The sequence below is a fragment of the Opisthorchis viverrini genome, assembly GCF_000715545.1.
Source record: "Opisthorchis viverrini unplaced genomic scaffold opera_v5_204, whole genome shotgun sequence".
NCBI classification, from domain to species: Eukaryota; Metazoa; Platyhelminthes; class Trematoda; order Opisthorchiida; family Opisthorchiidae; genus Opisthorchis; species Opisthorchis viverrini.
The window spans coordinates 471419-491542 of record NW_008751860.1 but is presented as its reverse complement, the minus strand read 5'-3'; the positions used below and the strand labels follow the sequence as shown (position 1 = coordinate 491542).

The window sequence follows — 20124 nt, the reverse complement described above, 5'->3', positions numbered from 1 at the left end:
TGGTACCACATTCGAGATATCGCAATACATTGTCTGGACACAACGCACCACTAATAAGGTTGACGGAAATTCCTCGACAGCCCACGACTGACTTCGCCATTCCTGAGGCTCATCAGGCAGACCGGGAGCTTCAGGCAGTTTCAGCTAAGTGTGCAAATGAGAGTAGCTGGCGAATGCCCTCTGGGTTCAACTAGAGCATACAGTTGACAGAATCTCGGGCACTGCGCCTACCTGAAGGTTGCAACCGGTCGTAGGCCGTCTAAGAGTCTTCAGCAGTCTTGTGAGTAGTGTGCTGTATTGTGCAAGTTTATTTGGAGCACAGATTTGTGTACTTCCGTTTGCCTACTCAATCGACCATAGTCTAATTTCTTGATCGATTCACACACGTTCAAGGCATAGCCTAAAAGGTAGTCTTTCTTTACAGTGTGATGGGTTTCGACCAGACTTGACGCAGAAATGAGGTCATGAACAAGAACAAGGGATTGTGTTCTCGCATTCTCCTGCACGACTTCCAAGTCCCCTACTGAGTGTCCCTAAACCAAGTACAAACGTTTCGGTGTACAACAGTATCGATTGTAGAGGTCATGGGAATCCCATAACCTCTGGGGTCAAAAGAAAATTGCACAAGTCCTGAATGGAAAATTCCTGTTCATGTTCTTGTTTCGTTACACCAGTTGACTCACTAACCCTTGTCCTCATGCTCCCTATTTTTCATAAACGTACCCGTGAATTCGTCTCACAGTACACGTGACTTCTGCCGAGTATGTATTAGCCAAAAGGACCAGTTACAAGTAACCAGCTTTGTTCACTACCGCTTTTCTTGCCAGTGAGAACGCTGCACCACATCACTAGATTAGGAATTCTATCCATAAGAATAATAGACCAGAAGTCGCCACCACACTGCTGATTAAACCAGTGCGCGTGAATTGCACACCGTTTTCAAAACAAGCTACCGGTGTTGGAACCCACGGCGCCTTTACTTCCTACATCCGATTCCTAACCCATGGCTTGGTAAAATAATGTTTACTCCGAGGACCGACGTTGTTCGGATAAAACAGTCTAACCGCTCACCAGCTCATTCACTGCCACCAATTGGATGTTGTACACGTCCGAGGCTGCTGATTGGTTTATGCGTTAGTGGTTGTGGCCGAGTCTGATTGGTCGACCAGTCTATTGTCAGTTGGTCAGTGGCTAGAAAGGCTCACTTAGCTTATCGACTGATTCAAACCAAATTCCATGGAAAAGCTGTATTTTATTGTATTTTCCAGTGAATAGCGTTGAGCACGTTTTGGTCATTAGGTGAGAATTCAGTGTGAAACTTGAAACTAGGATCAAGGACAAAATAACATGGCAGAATCATAGGATTAGCCCACGCTACCGTCAGCCTAGCGGCCATTGCACCCAAACAGCTCTGTGAATTCATTTACTTTAAATTCACCCACCTGATGAGTCCCAAAATGGGCGAAACCGGTAGTGCTCTGTCGAACAGTTTCGATCTGCCCCATGAATAGTGTACTGCCTCCGGCCACTCACCGCTGTGACGTCAGCTTGACTGTGAAGGGAAAAGTGTACCATATCCCGGTCCCATTTATCACAACATGTGGAAGGTCTTCAAAGACTGTCTGTTTGACATGTTGTGCCCACAAAAGACCGCGGGGGTTTGGTACGAACATCAGGACAGCAATGCTGAGGTTAGCTAAATGGTTTTCTGGAAAGTCCCCTTGGTAAATCAGTTGGTCTCACTCCGGGTCAACTCAACTTTCCGTACATATCGCAGCACTATCCCAGTCCTTACGGCTATTTATTTGCTCGTTCATAGATTTTTTTACTTCATCAAGGGTTCCATTTTGAAGGTGAATTCATCGATTTATCCAATTTGGTATTTCATCCAGGCTTGTAATCACTTCTTCGCAACGCACGAAATCAAAATGAAAATGTGACTAAAGTTAACTGGGTACAGTGAACAAATATCAGTCACCCAAAAGAGGCACGAATCAATAACATCACTTTTAGCCGGGGCGATTGGTACTCACGGGGGACCAAATATAAGTGAAAAAGTTCACTAAGCTCTACATTATTCAGCACTTTCGTTTTCTGTCAGATCCTGACCGCATTGTTCCCATTCCGAACCATGTGGAACCAGCCTGATGTACATACATTTCGGTATTTTTTTCAAATATTCGAGTTGAACAGATCAGGCGTCAACGCTCCCAAGCAAAGCGGAATAAAGTTGTGTAAAACGGGCTGTTCATCACCATGCATCCATGGATAGAATTCGAAGCAAAATATTTCATTCTATTTTTGTCGGTGTAATAATATTGGCTCCTTTTATACAGGTAAATAATACAGCGAGAAGACAACGACTGTAGGATGTCGACATTTCACTGAGATCGATCCACCCGCATAAGTTGGGTCGGTGATGATTGACCAGTGAAAGCCAACCAGTTGTGAGTTGTGTTCTTCCTATTCAAGTGCAAAAATCGCTCAGCTGTAACACCTTTCCGGTATCTAGTTTCCAACTGAAAGAAGTAAGACAGCTGAGATACTGCCAGGAACAGTCGAGAGGGTGAGGTTGTGTTCGAACCTCCGATCGATAAGTTCGCGCCTTGTCAATATAACCGAAACGGGTCAACAGTCCTTTATTCATCTTTTATCAAGGGAGCACTTGGGGCGCCATTTAAACCGTCATCTGAAGGTCACTTCAGCGATCCAGGTGTTCCATAAAAGGAGAAGAAGGATGGATGCTGAACCTAAAAAACAGACATTCCTCACAATGAGGAAAAAAGATCTGGAAATTTCCACGCCATCCGTATGATCAGTGACCTGACATCTTAGAGACGAATAGAGCTGAAATTAGCGTTCTGGTCCACGATAACTAAACGAAAATCAATCACCGTGCCAGACAGTCTTTGTGTTTACGGATTTTATTATTCGAAAGTTGGCTGGGAAAATTTGCCCAAATTTGACAGTCTTTTTTGACGAGAGGGGAGGATTACTGGCCAATCCAGAGTCCCAGGTTACTGGGTGGTCCTTGTAAAGTAAGAGATGGAGGGGGAAAGTAGTGACCCTGTACCGCTCATGAAGCCTCAGTCGGGTGAAGTATATCGAGTGACCAAATCCGGGAGTACATTATCACCGTGGCTATTCGGCTGCTTGTTCCGAGTCAGGCTTTGGGCTTGTAGCAACATAGTTGTGTTTGTTGTATCGTGCGGCCGTCTAGGAGTTACGCCTGAATTGGGCCTGCCAAAGTATGCGGTAAGGAGAAGAGAGAAGACCAGGAGCATGGTTGTACTCCCCGTCTGTTTTGTCTTGCTAAATGGTAGTGCAGCTCCATATCGGTCCCCTGACTTCCTTCTCCACCCACTATGGTATATCAAAAGACACGGTAGCTCTATACAGCCCTTCATGGAGACAAAGGAAAATTATTACAACAGTATTTATAGGGTATTCACAGAGCGTTCCACAAGATCGTGCTAGATTCTCCGTGAGGGGGCGAGAAGCGTCGAGTCAAAGGTGCTTGACTCGGATTGGCTAACATTCTGACTAATCAGGGCAAGCCTTCGTTTGGCCCGTGTCCTGCACGTGACAAATCCGTCCAAATGATGTGGTGTTTGGTTATTAGGGCCTCCGTACACTGTCAAAAATACAAAGCTATTGCGTGAATATACAGGATGGCTGAATGGCTACTCGTCTTGCTCACCCGTCTTGTTCGTTCTTGTCCGTCCAATGGTGATGATCGTATCGTGACCGTTTTCCTACCGTCGGTCGCATGCTGCTAAGCCATGTTTGATGAGTTGCGCCCACGCATCTGCTTTCCGATGGTCACCTAGGGCGCATCACTCTTTGCACATGTACTTGTTTTTCGTGTCTGGACGCGTCTTGTCAGTACTAAACCGGTGGGACGATATGAACATTCGAATTAAGTGTGCTCTGCTCACGTTTTGCCCCGCTTGTTCAAGTTAATCCACCACAAAATTGAACAACATTGTTCCCCTCAAAGTTGAACGAAGGGACACTGACTTTGTGGCGGCCTACACTGTCGACTAGATGTGGTCCAAAACAGAAAGCGTGTTTCCTTGAATGTATTTTATCATGGGGAGAACAGGAATCCCTCTAAGAAAGCGATCACTTTATCTGGAAATGTTCTCTCATCCGACCGTCTGTCGGATTACTCTTTGTTGTGGACTTCAAAACAAGTGACCGAACCGTTGACGTTAGTTATTTTAGGGAATCTAAAAATTCCTTCAATAAGCACAGAAGCTCTTGAAACAAAAGAGAAACGTCTCATCTCCGAACATTAAAGCTTTTATACTTTTTTCCAAGGTCGTTACGCGGTTTGGCCTCTTGAAGGTCATCTGCAATAGTCCGAGATAAACTAAAGAACAGCGGGTGCATTCGACTTATCGGAGTCATTTTGGCAGAACTACTATGGTTGTTTTGCTACAGATGACAGTATTACGTGGGCAACAACTACCCGCCACAAAGAGTCGTCTAACTTTGTACTTTTACTTGGGTTGACTCCCGTTTATATTCGGATGAGAAGGGGTTGTGTTTGCCTTCCAAGGAAACTGCCATCCCCACCCAACTATTGTTTGGTAAGCACTGCAAGGGAAATGTTCTACTGACAGAACGCATACATTTAGTCCCAGCACTTCGCTTCAATTGGTGGAAAGTACATTCCTTATCCAACCTCTGTAGTGTGCTCGTAAGTTTTTCACAGTTCCACTTGTATCGATTAGTACACTTTGGGCCCCTTGCGGATAAATGTCGGAACAATTTAAATGAGAAGTAGAGGCACTGGATGGTTGTCCGGCAGCAGGATGTGAAACAGTATTGCAGACAAACATCCCCAAGTTCTTGGGAAAAAAGGACACCTCGGGAAGGGCATTTCTAAGGGTACCTGTGATTTCTCCGATCCTTATGAAGGAACAATAACCCCAGCAAGTCGTAACAAATAATGATACCGAATCACCTGGCTTATAGACAAACCACTTGTAAGAGAATCACCCACTGTGCAACCGCCTCAAGGCGGCGGTATCGGCTGTTTTGCGAACCAATCGCAATTTAGCTTTCAGCTCTGGATTCAGCCAATCAGTTTCCAGCCGGTGAACCGATTCTGTTCAATCAGGTTCAAAGAGAACAAGATCAAACGAACCGCACAAGACATGTATTTTCATGCATGCGCATTGCGCTAACGCGGACACTTGCAGTCAGTAGCGTTAGATTGCCGCTCAGAATTGTGCTGCTCTAAGTGCGCCTTCAAAGCAGGAATAGTCTTGAATCCGACATGGCATTTGTGGCACCTGCACAAGAAAAGGTGGCTAGATCAGAATGACGGAATAGGTACAAACTTGAGGTCTTGTTTCAGCAGCTTTTCATATTTGACTCTGTCAAGTAGTTCGTGCTGGCGATTATCTTCAACCATCTTCATGAAATCTATAAAAATAAAGTTGAATAGCGTGAATGTGGTGAATAGTCTGACGTAACAAAACGAGATAGATAGATGCTTATGGTTCCATCGTGCTAGTGTTGAGCGAAAATAACCCCTAATGTTGATTCATCCTGTGAATCAACGCGCGAACGCGCTACCAACCACAGCGACCTGGCGCCAAGAGAGGCTGATTATTTTGTATTACCCATGTATCACGCCTGTAGCCTTTGCTGAGCTTTGTTTTAAACGGACGAAACCGCGCAATCTGACCTGTCACGCGACACGAGCGGCTGCGTCGACACCGACCGAAAGACAGTCCCTCACATTCCGAACGTACTGACTCCTGCGCCGTCACGGCCAACTCACACTGTCAGACTGCCCCTATATGTATGTTTGTACATCGTTTGGTACTTACTTGTTGTTGCCCCTATAGAAATCCGTGTTGTGACATTGACTACTTCCCGCTCCTGCTGATTGCGTCATTGTTGATTGTACGTTTTCTTAATTCATGATGCTTACTAATCCGTTTTTCTGTAGAACCAGTTCCTGTCAGTCCTCAATATATCATCTGCTGCCTCACGTCTGTCTGCTCCTATTGACTACTGGCTACGAACTGCGTATAATCTAATAGTCGCAATCGTTCTGTGAGATCCATAACGGTCGGATCTTACACCCAATGAGTGTCACTGGCTCTTTAGCCACTTTAACTTTACCAGTTCTCAGACGCCGGTCGTACTTATCCGGCTCACCGGTTGAAATAAAAGCATCTGGCGCGGTCGCTGGGGTTCTGACACGACAGTCAGTCTTTGCAAGGCCGCACTATGAAGACACAAAACGGGATCATGAAATACTGGGAAAGACTCAGGAGAGTAGAGTCCCTAGGAGTTCTTACAGTTTGCCTGATGTACAGAAATGCTTGAGAAAAAACTTCTTAAATGCCGAATTCTAGTGATCTAATGACCACCAAGAATCTTGAGCGACTGTTTTTCACCTTAATTGACGAGTCCAGTCCGAAACTTCTGTTGTTGTGGCGCACCGAGAGAGACCAGCTACCGACAAAAAGTTGAAACTCGCAGCACAAAGACAACAATGATAAACACTGTTCCGCTCGTGCACTCCGATCAGACCACGTAACCCTTGGCCAATGTATCTTGCACAGATTTTGTGAATCCTGACAACTCGCATCCACTCCATTTCATGTTACCCCCGTCACACATGATTGGTGAACTCCATATTTGGTCAGTTTCGGTACATTCCCAGGTCACAACGTTACTGACCTATCCAAGTCATGTTTCTATATCTCGCAGAACCCTAGCGGTCTGCGCGCGATACCTTCTGGAGATACCTTCTTAGTGCTCTTATGTTAAATAAATTCCGAGCTGATCGAATCGGGATGACCCAGCGGTCACAACGTGAACTGACCTACCGGATGATCTGCGGTTCAGGCCCAACACCGGCAGATCGACTGCTACTGTCTAGGTTTAGGCATCATGTCATTCCTCGTGCTTCCTTTCGGGTGTCGTGGCGCCTAGGCACCCAACCGACAGATTTGCCGTATCTTGTCGTTTAATGCCGCAATTCTTGGTGTCCCTAGCCCTGAGGTTTGCGTTACCACTTCAGTCAAATGCAACCAGCAGTTATCGGTCCGCTGATGGGATCGCGAACACAGACCTGTTAGAGATTTGTCGACGGATGCCCCGTAAAAATAACGAACAGATGGTAGTAATGCCTTTCATGACATCCACCTTATGCAAGACCAGCCACAGAATAGCTTCCCTTTTGCAAGCGCTCCAGTATCCGTTATCGGGACTGCGAATTGTTCTTGCAACGGAATTCTTGGGTTGTCCAGGTGTAACCTAGATACCTGTGTGAAATATCACTCAGATATAGGTAAAACAACCATCTACGCTGCATGGACTACCAACATTCTCTTCAGTAGCAACCCACGACAGCTGCAACCTTGACCTTGCTAGAAAAAGTAAAATGCGCTGCTTTTCGCTCATCCAAAATAAGCCCAGAGGACAACAGTTAGCATGCAGCTGAATGCAATAAATACTACAGCACAAAAGTGCGATTCTTATGTCTTAGGGAAGCGTTCTTCCAAAACGGCTCGAAGCCGCTCATTCGGTAAAGCCGTTCGGCAATCTGCAGCGTTTCCAAGCTGAGAACCAGCGACTCCTGGCAGTCAAACTTTTCGGTTCTTCCTCACCGAGTTCAGACAATGATGGCGCATTGCCTGAGTAGTGAGATTCAGCCGAGACATCGGTATTGATTAAATTCTAAGATAGAACTGAGGAGACTTTGATAAAAAAAAACCATTTTCTGTATTGTGCTCACGATGCGAGATCGGGATCTGGCAGTCCAGTAGGAGACTGCGTTGATATATAAATGTCCTGTGGGTCCGAACACAAGGATCGGGTCGATAAGTCCGGTAAATTTAAAGCCAGTGTGCAAATCTGGAGCTTCACCAATAAAAAATCGTCACGACCGCAGATTGATGCGATTGGATCAACACTGACCTTGAGATGGAATGAAGAAGTTTGTGGTAAATGAGTTCCAATGTTTTTTCGTTTTCAAGCATGGGGAGCAAAAATCCGTGCTGATCACATGCAAATGAAGTTGACTGTAAGGAGAAAAGGACAGAAAGGAAGGATTCAGTATTGCACTCGCACGTTTGTGTGTGTGTGTGTGTGCTCGTTTGCGTGCGTGCGTGCTTGCACGCATCACAGATTGACCGTAGACAAACGGAACAAACAAAGCTCATAGTGCAACCCGGTAACGACTAGTCATCCCCGAAAAATAGATTTTAGAGCTGAGCAGAACCGTGCATTGAATAACTGTTCGAGTGGATAGTGGTTAGAATGCAGGCCACTGACCAGAACAGCATACATCGAGTTCAGACTGAAATAGATTTGTACAACAGACAATGAGGCGAACTCGCGGTGTGGCAACAACAACAGAATCACAGGTTTTCGTTAATATTGCAAAAACATCTTCCATGAGTGAATAACACCGGTATTTTCCAGAAAAAAAGTTACTAACTGCTGAACTCTCCACGAATTCATGAAATCATGAGAAAAAACGTGTACCTCTCCCGCTTGTTCGGTAGTTTCATGTGCTAACGTCATATTTGATCTGCAAAGTGAATTTGCGTCCTTGTTGAATGTGTTGCTGACTGGGATACTGCTGAATCCCCGACCTACCAGCCGATACAGAGAGAGAGAGAGAAAGGGAGAAAACCAAGACAGACCCGGACTGGAACCGCATGTAGGGGCAAGGGACAACAGTTGGCAAGGTGTGCATTATATGAGCAATACAACATGAGGACCAATGGCGCATGTTGGACGAGGTCATCTGAAGAGGTCCGATGTGAGACGGCCGGCGGACGTAAACTGAGGTGAATAGGCACATCAACACAAACTGTTCACACGAGGGCCGGACTTGGCCGGGATTTTGTTGTTTCATTTTGGACGGTTGTTGTAACGGTTCAGTATTTGGTCTTCGTGTGTACACTCAAAAGAGCGCCATGACTAAAATTGTAATAGACAACGCTCTTCCTAAGTTGTATTTAGCACAGGTGTGCAATAGGAAGTTGACGACTTGAAAAGTCTCTCCACATCCTGAAAAGGCTATTCTAGTCAATCCGAAAAAAGTGATNGCTCTTCCTGATTTGTATTTAGCATAGGTGTGCGATAGGAAGTTGGCGACTTGAAAAGTCTCTCCACATCCTGAAAAGGCTATTCTAGTCAATCCGAAAAAAGTGATCATAATTCAGGCAGTCAGTTAAAAACTGTCTTAGCACAAGAAACCGGTCATCGTCCCTTGCCCATCGATCGGTCGTCGAGATAAAAAATCCATTCGTCACGTGACGTCTACAGGCTGGTCCAGCACCGTCCGCCCGCGCTTGTCTGTTTACATGGGCTTTCCCATCGATTCTGATCGCTCGCCTGTTATTTTATGACAGGCCGGCGAGAATGTGTTGACGAAATTCCTCTGAACAGCCCGTTTTCTGAACCAACAGCAGTACAGAGGAATGAAGAACTATCGTTTCAAGGAAATACGAACATCGAAAGTGTGAAATTGTGAGACGGTAGCCGAACAGACCGTGTGTAGCGGAGGATGGAACACAGCTACTTGAAAACTGCTGTGGACCACGGTCTCCTTAATGCATTCTTATTACCGTGAACCCCGGTCTCGATAGCCGCTTGATCGCCTGGTGCGCTTGGCCAAACCAGAAAAAGTCAGTGAACGTGCGAACCGGTAGATCTATTGATCACTGACAAGCGGGTCAAAAAAGTGATACTAAGAGTACAACTCATCTGTCAAGAACGAGTCAAGAACAACCAGTGAAAACTGTCTCAACGAAAACGGTTATTCCATTGGCTGTTATGTAGTCCCGTTACGTTCGGAGCTGGTTCTCCTAATAAAACCAAAGTTTAGTTTGGCCGAAAAAAAGCGCAAACGCGAATGCTGTCCACATTATAACGACTACCTGTTCAAGCAGTCTTTTATTAGCAATCGATAAAATATTTAGTTTTTTAGAGGCGAAACGTAGTGTGAACAGTTAGTTCTAAAAAAACTTGTTGGGAAATGCAGAACTGGGCTGGAAACCAGTCGGCTGGAAGAAAGCTAGCCACTGACTGCCACATGGTGTATAAACTGAACACAAAGGGGAAGATTTGTCATTAGGGTGAATCCAACTGAGTGTTCATTCAATCTAAATTATTGGCGGGTATAATACGTAGTTTATGTTATTCTCAGGTATAAAGCTGTGTTGGTGTTATTTTGAACCCATTCAAACTTGTTTTCTGTACTGCAAAGTAAGTTAACACAGGTTAAACCAAAACTTAGCTGAAAATCGCTTTGTTTTGGCGCTCAGCATCTGACCTTGGGACGATCGACTTCGCAGCTCGGTTCAAGGTGACTGCGCCTACCTGGTGAGCCCCAAGAAGGGAGAAACCAGTCTTGGGCGGTCGACGAATTTTCAGCAACCTTATGAGTAGTGCATTACGTACATAGATAGTAATAGTCGTTCAGCCGTAACAACCTTGTGATGCCTAGCTGCCATGCCACCCGAAGAAACTACGGGAGCTGAGATACCGCTCGGTTGCCCAAACCTAGACAGCAGCATTCAAGACCCTAAGGTTCGAACCATGGACCTTCCTCTCAGTAATTTCGCACTTTAACCACTGAATTCTGTGCGCACAGTGAAATGCATCACCACGCTAGAATGACGGCCATTTGATCATCTTGTTTCACTAAACTCTACATCGAGGGCTTTTGCACCCAGAAAGCCTAAATTCTCCCGCCAAAAACGTGATTTTGCGCAAAAGTGTTAGAAGCGTCGTGCGATTTATTCCACTCGGGGATAAACGATCATGTTTGCTTATGGTCGGTGTAGATGAAAGAAAAAACTAACTGTAGCCTTCCCGAATTGATGCGTTCTTTGTTGTCATTATGCAACCCACTTCACTCTCCATGCGTCGACACGTTTTGATCTGATTAACGATTCAGTCAGCCAGTCCCACAAATGCAGTAAAGCTGTGCCGCAAAGCCAGATTGGTCACTTCGGCCCTCGAGTCAAATGAGCGCTGAGTCTTTTGTTCGGCCGGTGCCTGATAGACGGGCAAGTATTCGATAACACTTTACCTCTAATCACGTAAACGACGCTCCTGTTTGCGGTTCACTGTAGAAGGAATGAGGCAGTTATAGCTACTGCTGTCCCCACTGAAATGCCTGGTGGCAGAGAAAAAACTCACTGACAAAGAACACAACAACAAGCGAGTGCGTGCGAGTGCCAAAGTTACAACGGCTCGCGCCATTTAGAGGGCACTTTCTAACATTGATCCAGGCTGCCTGATAAGCGTTAATGAGCACCCATCAACATCGATCGTACCTCTATGAAAAGCCTGAACACTGATCACATTCGGTCGTGCTTCTGTGGCGTGCCTGAAAACTCATCGGCTTTTGCTGAATCGATTGAATGATTGAATGGCCTGGATGCCTGCCGGCTTTCCTACTGAGATTTTAGGGTCTCAGTGGGTTGTGGGCGTTCTGGGTGCTACTTTCAGGAATCTGACCTTCCACAACTCCACAACCGCCAATGAATTCAATACGTAATCTATCCATCCAACCGCGGCACTGCATGGTGGACTCTGAAATTCACGCGAGAACAAAAATTAACGGATAGGATAGATGACTATAAGCTTGGAATTTGTCTTGGAGTGGCTCATTTATTAGTTTGGTCTACTCAGCTCTGTGGACGTCTATAAGAAATCAGGATAACCTTGAATAAGAAGCAGCTATGTGGTGGATGACAGAAACGTTTCGTGGGGCACGGCGCGAATTCATGACCCTTCGCTAGGTCCTATTGCACGTTACATGCTTGGAAGCCACGTGGTCCACCGAATCTTCCGGTCGCATTACCAGGTTTTTTGCAGAGTAAGGGCCAATGCAGATTCTGATATAAGCTATGGGGCACCATGATCAGTAAAGAACTTTCCGAAACCAGTTCAAAGCCTCCCGATCAATCATCCCCGTAGTTCACAGTGTACAATTGAAGGTCAACGTAAGCTAGAGTCATGCAGTCAGCAAGTTTCACCACTCCTGAGTCACCAGTGCGGACAGGTAAGCCCTACAAACCAAAAGCGACCGTCTGACACAAGTTACTAATCAGCAGGCAAGTCAATCACAAACAGTACGTGATTCGGAGTGATGTACAGGGTGATTCTTTGTACTCTAATAAAAAAACGCTGTGATTTTGCCTAATACAACAAACGTTTCCATGACCGAACCTTTCCTGAGCGACTTCCTGTTTCACGACAGCTTGAGTTGATGTAAAATAGATGGTAACTGGATAATCCTGAGTCGATCAATCAGACGTGGCTAAACAGCTACGTTATTCTGAGAGATGAAAATGGATAATCTCTACTCCAAAAAAACTATTCAAACGAAAAAATAGATTCGGATGTTGGTGCAATTCAGCCATCCTACGGTCACTCTAAGAGTTCCTCGAATGAGCGATCTTCACTGCACTGCTTGGGGAAGCAGGAATCAACCTTACGATCGAAAAAAACACAAAAATTGAGCAGTTCAAGGAAACTCACAGCATGGATGGCACCGCATGATATCCAATTTGAAATTCATACTCGATGTGTCTGTATATACCAAGGAAAGAGCATCAGTTTATCAGGTGAGAAACAGGTGGTCTTTAAAAGATCCTACAGGAAAAGAAAAAAGCAAAGCGCAAATTTTGTTTAGAGTCAAACATAAATTAATTAATGCTGTTCTAAAATATTCTAAGAATGTGGAGTCTAACGGGTTCAGATACAAGTGTCCGTTAAAGTGGTATTTCTGACGTACTACACTACTCATAAGGTTGCTGAAAGTTCTTCGACATCCCATGACCGGTTTCGCCCTTCTTGGAACTCACCAGGTAGGCGCACTCCTAGAGTTTCCGTCAATGGGATGTCTACTTGAAGAACCCAAATCGCCCGAAATCAGCGAAATATACTCATTTGCAAATATATTTGGTTCCGTGGGAAGCTCACCTGGAACTTAGCTGAATCTCTTGTCTGTGATGTTTTTAAGCAACTAAATGTGCCACAACAGGCCGCCTCATTTTTCAGTTGGTACCTACCTGATGAGCTCAAAGAAGGGCGAAATCGGTCGTGGGCTCTCGAAGAAATTTCAGCAACCTTATGAGTAGTGTAGTACGTTCCAGATGAGTCTCCAGCGAAACCAAATTGGTCTGCAAATCAGTGTGTTTCGCTGACATTTTCCGATGTTCGAAGTTTAGCGCGTTCTCGAAACAGTGGAAATTCGGCACCGGTTCGAGGACGTTCATGCTCGTCTGGTCTTGGTCGACGTAAGAAGCAATGCGGACAATTATTTGACCTTTGTTTCTTTTGTAAAAGCACGGGGGCACTTGCTGTCACAGGTGAGCGGTCACGTAAATTAACTGAAATGTTGGCTCCAACCTACATGATGCGGTGAGCTGCGGTGACTATTGACGTCTCGAGCGGCCAAAGCTTCACAGCTTTCACAATTGTTTTTTTCATTAGTTTATTAGCTGTAAAATCAAGCTATTAGAACAAATACCAAAGCCAATGGCATTCCAGAAAAACGTCTAAAGCAAAAATGGACACCATAATGTATTTGAAACAGTCCTACTCGGCTATGGGGTAGCGGAGCCGCTCTTCAGGGGCTTTGTGGTCTCTTACATCTAAGCCTAATTTCTGTCAAAAAAAAACAACCAACAGAGGGCACCACTGGAGAAGGCCGTCTACACGTGATCACGTGATGCGAATTACGTGAGTAAAGGAGGGTTGGTGTTGTTCATGCGCCCGTCGCCGAACGATAAACTGTTCACTCTTTTAAGCGGAAGGTCGCAGGTTCAAAACCCTCTCAAGTTTCGAGATCTAGGACATCGATACTCCCAATAAGAATTAAACAACTGTCCAGTGCTTCTTGGCTTTTTAACACAGACTGGCTTCAGTTACGAAACTGTTCACTCTTTTAAGCGGAAGGTCGTAGGTTCGAAACCCTCTCAAGTTTCGTGAGATCAAGGACATCGATACTCCCAATGAGGATTAAACAATGCTTTTTGGCTTTTCAACACACACTGGCTTCAGTTACAGGACAAAACCTCCGTTGGGCAGTGCAAAACTCTTCACACTGCCGACAGAACAAAAACCGTTCGTAAAGCCAAAGTACCTGATAAACGAACCAACTGCACCTCGAGTAGGTCAGAATATTCCCTCTAGAGCCGATCATCTCGTTACGCGGAATTCCACACTGATACCGCTCGCAGTTAGACGCTATCATGCACGTGATTGACCAGAAGATCGGGCCGCCTACCGGTCCAGCATCAAGGTGAACTCTGACTGGTCGAAAATCTGGACCCAACAGCCAATTAAGCTCCAATATCCGACGGATGCCAGTGGCGCATCTGGAAGGTCTCGAAATTTCCAGAACCTTGTCGCCGCAAACAAACTATATACGACAAGGTGCACATGTGGTTTTGACCTGGTTTTGGGCGTTACTATACATTGTGCACCTTTGTTGGTTGAACCGATAGCTTGGAAGGTTCAGACCGATAAATAAGCTGAGAAAATATCGTTATTACACACCAAAGCTATGGAAGCACATCAATAGCCGTTTGATTCGTAAATGCAAGGCTATCTATCGCGTTCATTTCTACCTGTCAAGAAGTAACTATATGACGCATCTATGAGCTATTCTGTGACGTCATTGTGTGTGTGCGCGCGCACTATAAACGCGTAGTCCTGTGTGAAACTGAAGTAAAATTAACTCAGCCGGCAGAAGTATCCAGCATGCAACCTTTTCGGGATTTTTTAGAAAGTGTGTTTGGAGTATAGAAGAACCGGAAATGCGAATATAGCAGCTCAGTAACCCTTCTGAAAGAGAATATCAGTGAAACATGAAATACGTTGTTCATCACTCGCATCCTCACCAACATCAGTGCCTTACACTGATAAAGTTGCACGCGTCAGTAACCCATTCGTCCGCCATGTTTTTTTTTGAAACGAATCGATCCCTGGGACATGATGACGTTAGCTCCACTGGTCTAACGCATGTTTGCGTGACAGTTGAGGCAAAAACAGCGGCAAAAAAAGATGATATGGATCAAGATCCTCCATCAGCGGCAGCAGCGGTTGGCCTCAGTCAACCAGCGCAATATGAAGTTTATGGGAAATATTTCCAAGCATGCCCCATCGATAAATCCAAGGATAAAAAGATTGGGTCAACGTAACGAAACGGTTCCCAAGCTGAAGTCACGACCTTCGTTGGGAACCTTAATTCCTAAACTAAAGATTCTCGGGTCAATGGAATCATTCTTTGAAATAAAAAATCGCCATCTCTGTAGGACAATGAATGGTGAAGGAAAGATGACTCCCAGTGAAAAAGACAGGTTGATGCAAAAAACACCCACAACACAGCCGAATGGAGTGTAGATAGGTCTTGGTTGCTCCGAAAAAAAAACGAACTGAAGCGGTAAAAACGTCAAGGAGGAGACCTCTGGTAAACCACATAGATGAAGAGAAGATACCTGAAGAATGAAGCACTTCATTGAAAAACCGAGGCCGGTGCGTAAGCAGTCACGGGATTAACCTGGATGATATGGGATCCAAGATGCAGTCTGACCTCATCCTCCACTGGAGCTGGGCTCTGCCCTCCAGGAGACTTCATAGGTAACACATTTATTCTTCAACAGATCCCGGGACTCCTGCACTAATTCTAGAGACCAAGAAGCTTCTTTTGAGTGCGTTGGTCTCTGGACACTGTGGCAGTGGTACCCCACACATCTTTGACTCTCCACAGAATGCTCTGTAAGACACATGAAAGTTATCCAGTGATGTCCGAAAAAGTGCTTATCAATTCGGTCACCGATATGTTCATGGAATAAGCGTTCCACGCTCCCACCACTCGAACAGTCAGAGCGCTTTCGGGAATTTCGCACATAGACTTCGAGTATAGTTTGACCACATAAGTCTCCTCTGGTCTGACCACGTCAGAAAGAGCGTTACCATAGAGCCCACGTGATTCTTCCTGGTTTGCTATTCGCTCCAAACCTGCGGTGTGAAAAGTACTCACACTTGTACGTAGCCGCATCAGTCTCAGTGGTATAGCTAAACACATTAGATGCAGTATGTACATAGTAGGCCGCATCAAAAAAAGTTTCCCCCAGTAATTCGGTCATTGAAGTCAGGGCAATCTCAAGGTCATCCTGAGGTCCTTTCATGAGCGTAACAAAAGCTGACGTCGATTAGTTATCACCAAACTCGAGCATCACAAAGATCAATGATCGTTCAAAGTAGACAACCAAAGCGATTCAAGCGATTCCTTAAAACACCAACGACCGATCGGCGCAAAAAAAACATCTCAGGGTCTAGGTTGCTCTAATTTTAACGACCGAATTACTAGAAGAGGGCATTCTTGATGTTTTCTTGAGGAAGCGTTGCAGAAAAACCCTTCGACAGTCCACGATCAGTTTTGCTTAAACTAAATGTGCTGCCTCATATTTCAGTCGGTACGAGGTACTGCCTCATATCGTCGGATGGGATGCAGCTGACTCTCACGCTAAAACTAAATTAGTGTACAGACGAGTGCATCTGTCAACATTTTCGATGTTTTACTCAACAGTTTGCGAGTTTACCACGTTCTACATGTTGGTTCCTGCAGTGCGCGGAAAGTAAGGTCAGTCATCCCGCAACTACGTTGCTCTTATTGCACTCCCCAAACAGTATAACCACCCTAGAACAGAGGACCAAGTGACCATGCCAAACGATCACAAGAGTGGTGTATACATGGCGCCAACATGTCTGTCAGAGCATAAAATGTGGCAGTGCGCTCTATGCTGTTGGTCACTGTGGGTTGAGAACTTGCGCTGGTATCTTTGAGGAACCGCTGAAGTCTGGTGGGGACACTAGATTGGTAGCGCTGAGCTGGTCTGGATGATCTTGTGAGGAGGTAACACTCACACGAGAGACGAGTAGATGGTATCATATAGGTAGCGCTAGCTCGATTAGGTGTTCCGTGTGCTTTCGGGAGACGATGTGGAGGGCGGCATCGATCCTGGAGAGGTCAACCAATCCCTTGGCAACGAAGCATAGTAACTAATGTCAAAAAACTGCGCTACTCGGGACATTGTCCTTTCTCTGAATGGTCCACACCAATCATTAAGGACATAGGAAGATAGGGTCTAATCAGGCGTTCAGTGGCGTGCACGCATCCGAGCTAGTGTCTGTAACGCACAGCTACCACTCCCAATCTCCCAGGAAGCAAAAAGGTCCGCAGCACTTCCTGGATTCATACGCGAACCAGATCAACTGTTGCTCCTCAGAGCAAAAAAATCTTCAATCCTACATCCCAGATACTCGCCGAATGAAGCGGCGGCAGCCCGAACCACTGAACAAAGTTCGCAACAGACGATTCTTCGATGTGACCTAGTTCTTGGGAATCCGTCAACTCAGTCCTGATGTCCATCCAGTCTCACCGCCTTTGACGAATTTCCTCAGAGTTGCATCGAAGCATATTTTGGGGACTGGATTCCTGGCAGACAACCAATTTCACGCCAACAACTACATGAAGTAGGCAGCGACATTACTGCTGCTGCGAATAACACTACTAATGTTCCAACCTCAATTATAAGCGTCTCAGTGCACTTAGTAAACAAAGTTTCATGGAACCCAAGGATTGGGGTATAGTAAAAGTTGGTTCGAAATGCTGACGGAACATACTACTCATAAAGTTGCTGAAAACTTTTCGACAGTCCTCGAGCGATTTCGCCCTTCTTGGAGCGCGTGCTTCATCTGAACACCAGCTTCTAGTCTCGCTACGGCTGACAGTTTCCGCCCAACCTGATCTCCCGGTCGTGTTTCTGCATCTCATAGTAAGAATCGATAAATTGCATCTTGATCGCTCAAATCCGGCAGGCTAAGCACAGTATCAATTGTCAGCGACTGGATTCCATATGCTTGGTACGGTCATGCAGTTACACTGTTGCATTTAATCAGCAAAAGCGGTCACTGGGATAAGGCATAGTACATATCCTCTTCATCTAGTCAGGTCATAACACAGGTGCCCACCAGCAAGTACATATCCTCTTCATCTAGTCAGGTCACAACACAGGTGCCCAGGGAATATATTTGAATACGGCGCCAAATGAATAGATTTAAACAAGATTCCATAGATGAGTGAAGCGCACACAAATACGGACTGAGAACTATGAAAATTCTCATGCCCACGTTGGGAAAATGGCAAGCTCAGTTGGCTGGAGAATCGACGGGGGAGGGTTGTGAATTGACTGGAAGCTTGGGGTTGCCAACCAATCAAAAGAAGGGATGGTTAGATGGAGAAAGGTGGGGAACCGCTAAGTTGAGGAATTAGGTGAACTGGACCTGTAGAGTTATTTGCCGCCGGAGGTATTTCGCACATCGGTCGAATAAAGCGTACAGTACAGGAGGTATGTTCACATGGCAATCAATACTAAAACCCACTTCTGTTGACCGAATAGGGAAGAATTTTGGGGCATATAGGTTTGATGAACAGGAAAACGTGATCCATCCATACCATGACAAAGAAGACATTGGACCCAGACAGTATCTGAATCGATTTTTTCACTTCCATATCAAATTCAGAGGAAAGGCGTGTGTGAGGGACATAGGACTATCGATTTTTCGAAGTGGTGTACAAAAGTCAAAAGGGCATGCGGGTCCGATCACATTTCACGGCCAAGTGTGAAAACACGTAAGGGGGGCGGCCAACTTCGGTCAAAGATGTTGTGTGTGAGTGGGTGGGTGGTATCGTTGTACATTGTTTCATTCAAGTTAGCATGTTATTCCCCCGGACAGGTGAAAACCTTCGTGACAGCTTGTTACATTACTAGGGGGTCATTGTTAGTCTTTCTTTGTGTGAAGATATCCTACTCAGGAAACTACTCACAAGGTTGCTGAAAACTCTTCGACAGACCACGACCGGTTTCGCCCTTCTTAAGGCTCATCAGGCGCAGTCCCCGAGTTTCCATCAACTTTATGTTCTACTTGAACCCAAATCGGACTGTTTTCGAAAAATACACTAATTTGCAAATCAATTTGGTTTTCATGAGAGACTCAAATGAATCTCTCGTTTATGATATTCTACAACTGAATGATTTGCAAATGATAGTTATTCTACTCAGGTTTACAGAATATTGTATTCAACACTTCCCGATAACACTGCTGCTAAACAGCCTACTGTCTGGTCACTCTTGGCGGGCTAGAGATTGTATTGACCAACCAATCTGAGCAATGTCACTGACATATTCCGGCCACGCCATGAACGAGAGTTGCATAAGGAATGCACTATCAGTAGATGAAGTCGCGCGCAAAGAATTCCGGATTGGAGATGCGTCACACTCGATTGACTCACCCAGCCGACTGGTGGTCTGGGAGCGAGCTACCCGATTTTTGAGCACACGAAGTGAGGAATGCACGATGTGACAAAGTGGAGGTCACAGGCAGCTCACATGGCCAGTTAAGTGATATCCTTGTCACACTGAGGGTTAGACAAGTCATTCTGTGGATTCTATCGGCCGAAATGAGAAGACAACATTGCTGGATAACAGAACAGCCGACTCTGAAGAGGTCACTTCACTAACTCACACGAGTGGCGTGTCTTCTGTTTGCTGTTCACGCTCTGGACAGCATTAGATGGAACGTGGTAAAATTTCATTTAATTACGGTCAAACAATGTTGCCATCTTGGTTCGGAATGGTACTATTTGTTTCGCCCCAAAAAATCATCTGTTTGGTGTGGAGGAATGGTTTAAAGTTCCCTGAACTCATTCCTTTAGGGGTGAAGTGGGTGAGTGAGTCGGCCATCTTCATGGGTGTGAGTAAATGTTCAGAAATTCACATTAAAATAACTTCAAATGATCGGAAAATAGTACAACGGACCGAGCGATGAGAAGGACATATGAAGATGGTAGAAATTACGTTCATACTGGAAGCTACTCACAAGGTTGCTGAAAACTCTTCGACAGCCCGCGACCGGTTTCGCCATTCTTGGGGCTCATCAGGTAGGTGCAGTTCCCGAGTTTCCGTCAACCTTATGTTCTACTTGAACCTGATGAGCCCCAAGAAGGGCTGTCGAAGAGTTTTCAGCAACCTTGTGAGTAGTTTCCTTCATGAA

The 20124-nt window shown here is 45.4% G+C and overlaps 1 protein-coding gene across 1 annotated transcript in view; it reads right to left on the bottom strand.

Moving 5' to 3' along the window:
* Window positions 1–5191: 5191 nt before the first annotated feature.
* Window positions 5192–20124, bottom strand: part of T265_08155 (hypothetical protein) — a gene marked incomplete at both ends in the record, with an annotated part of 34093 nt that continues 19160 nt past the window's right edge. The window contains 4 exons of the mRNA XM_009173875.1: window positions 5192–5303; window positions 5352–5436; window positions 7951–8054; window positions 12538–12588. Of these exons, the coding sequence (XP_009172139.1) occupies window positions 5192–5303; window positions 5352–5436; window positions 7951–8054; window positions 12538–12588 (352 nt within the window). The remainder of the gene's footprint in view (window positions 5304–5351; window positions 5437–7950; window positions 8055–12537; window positions 12589–20124) is intronic.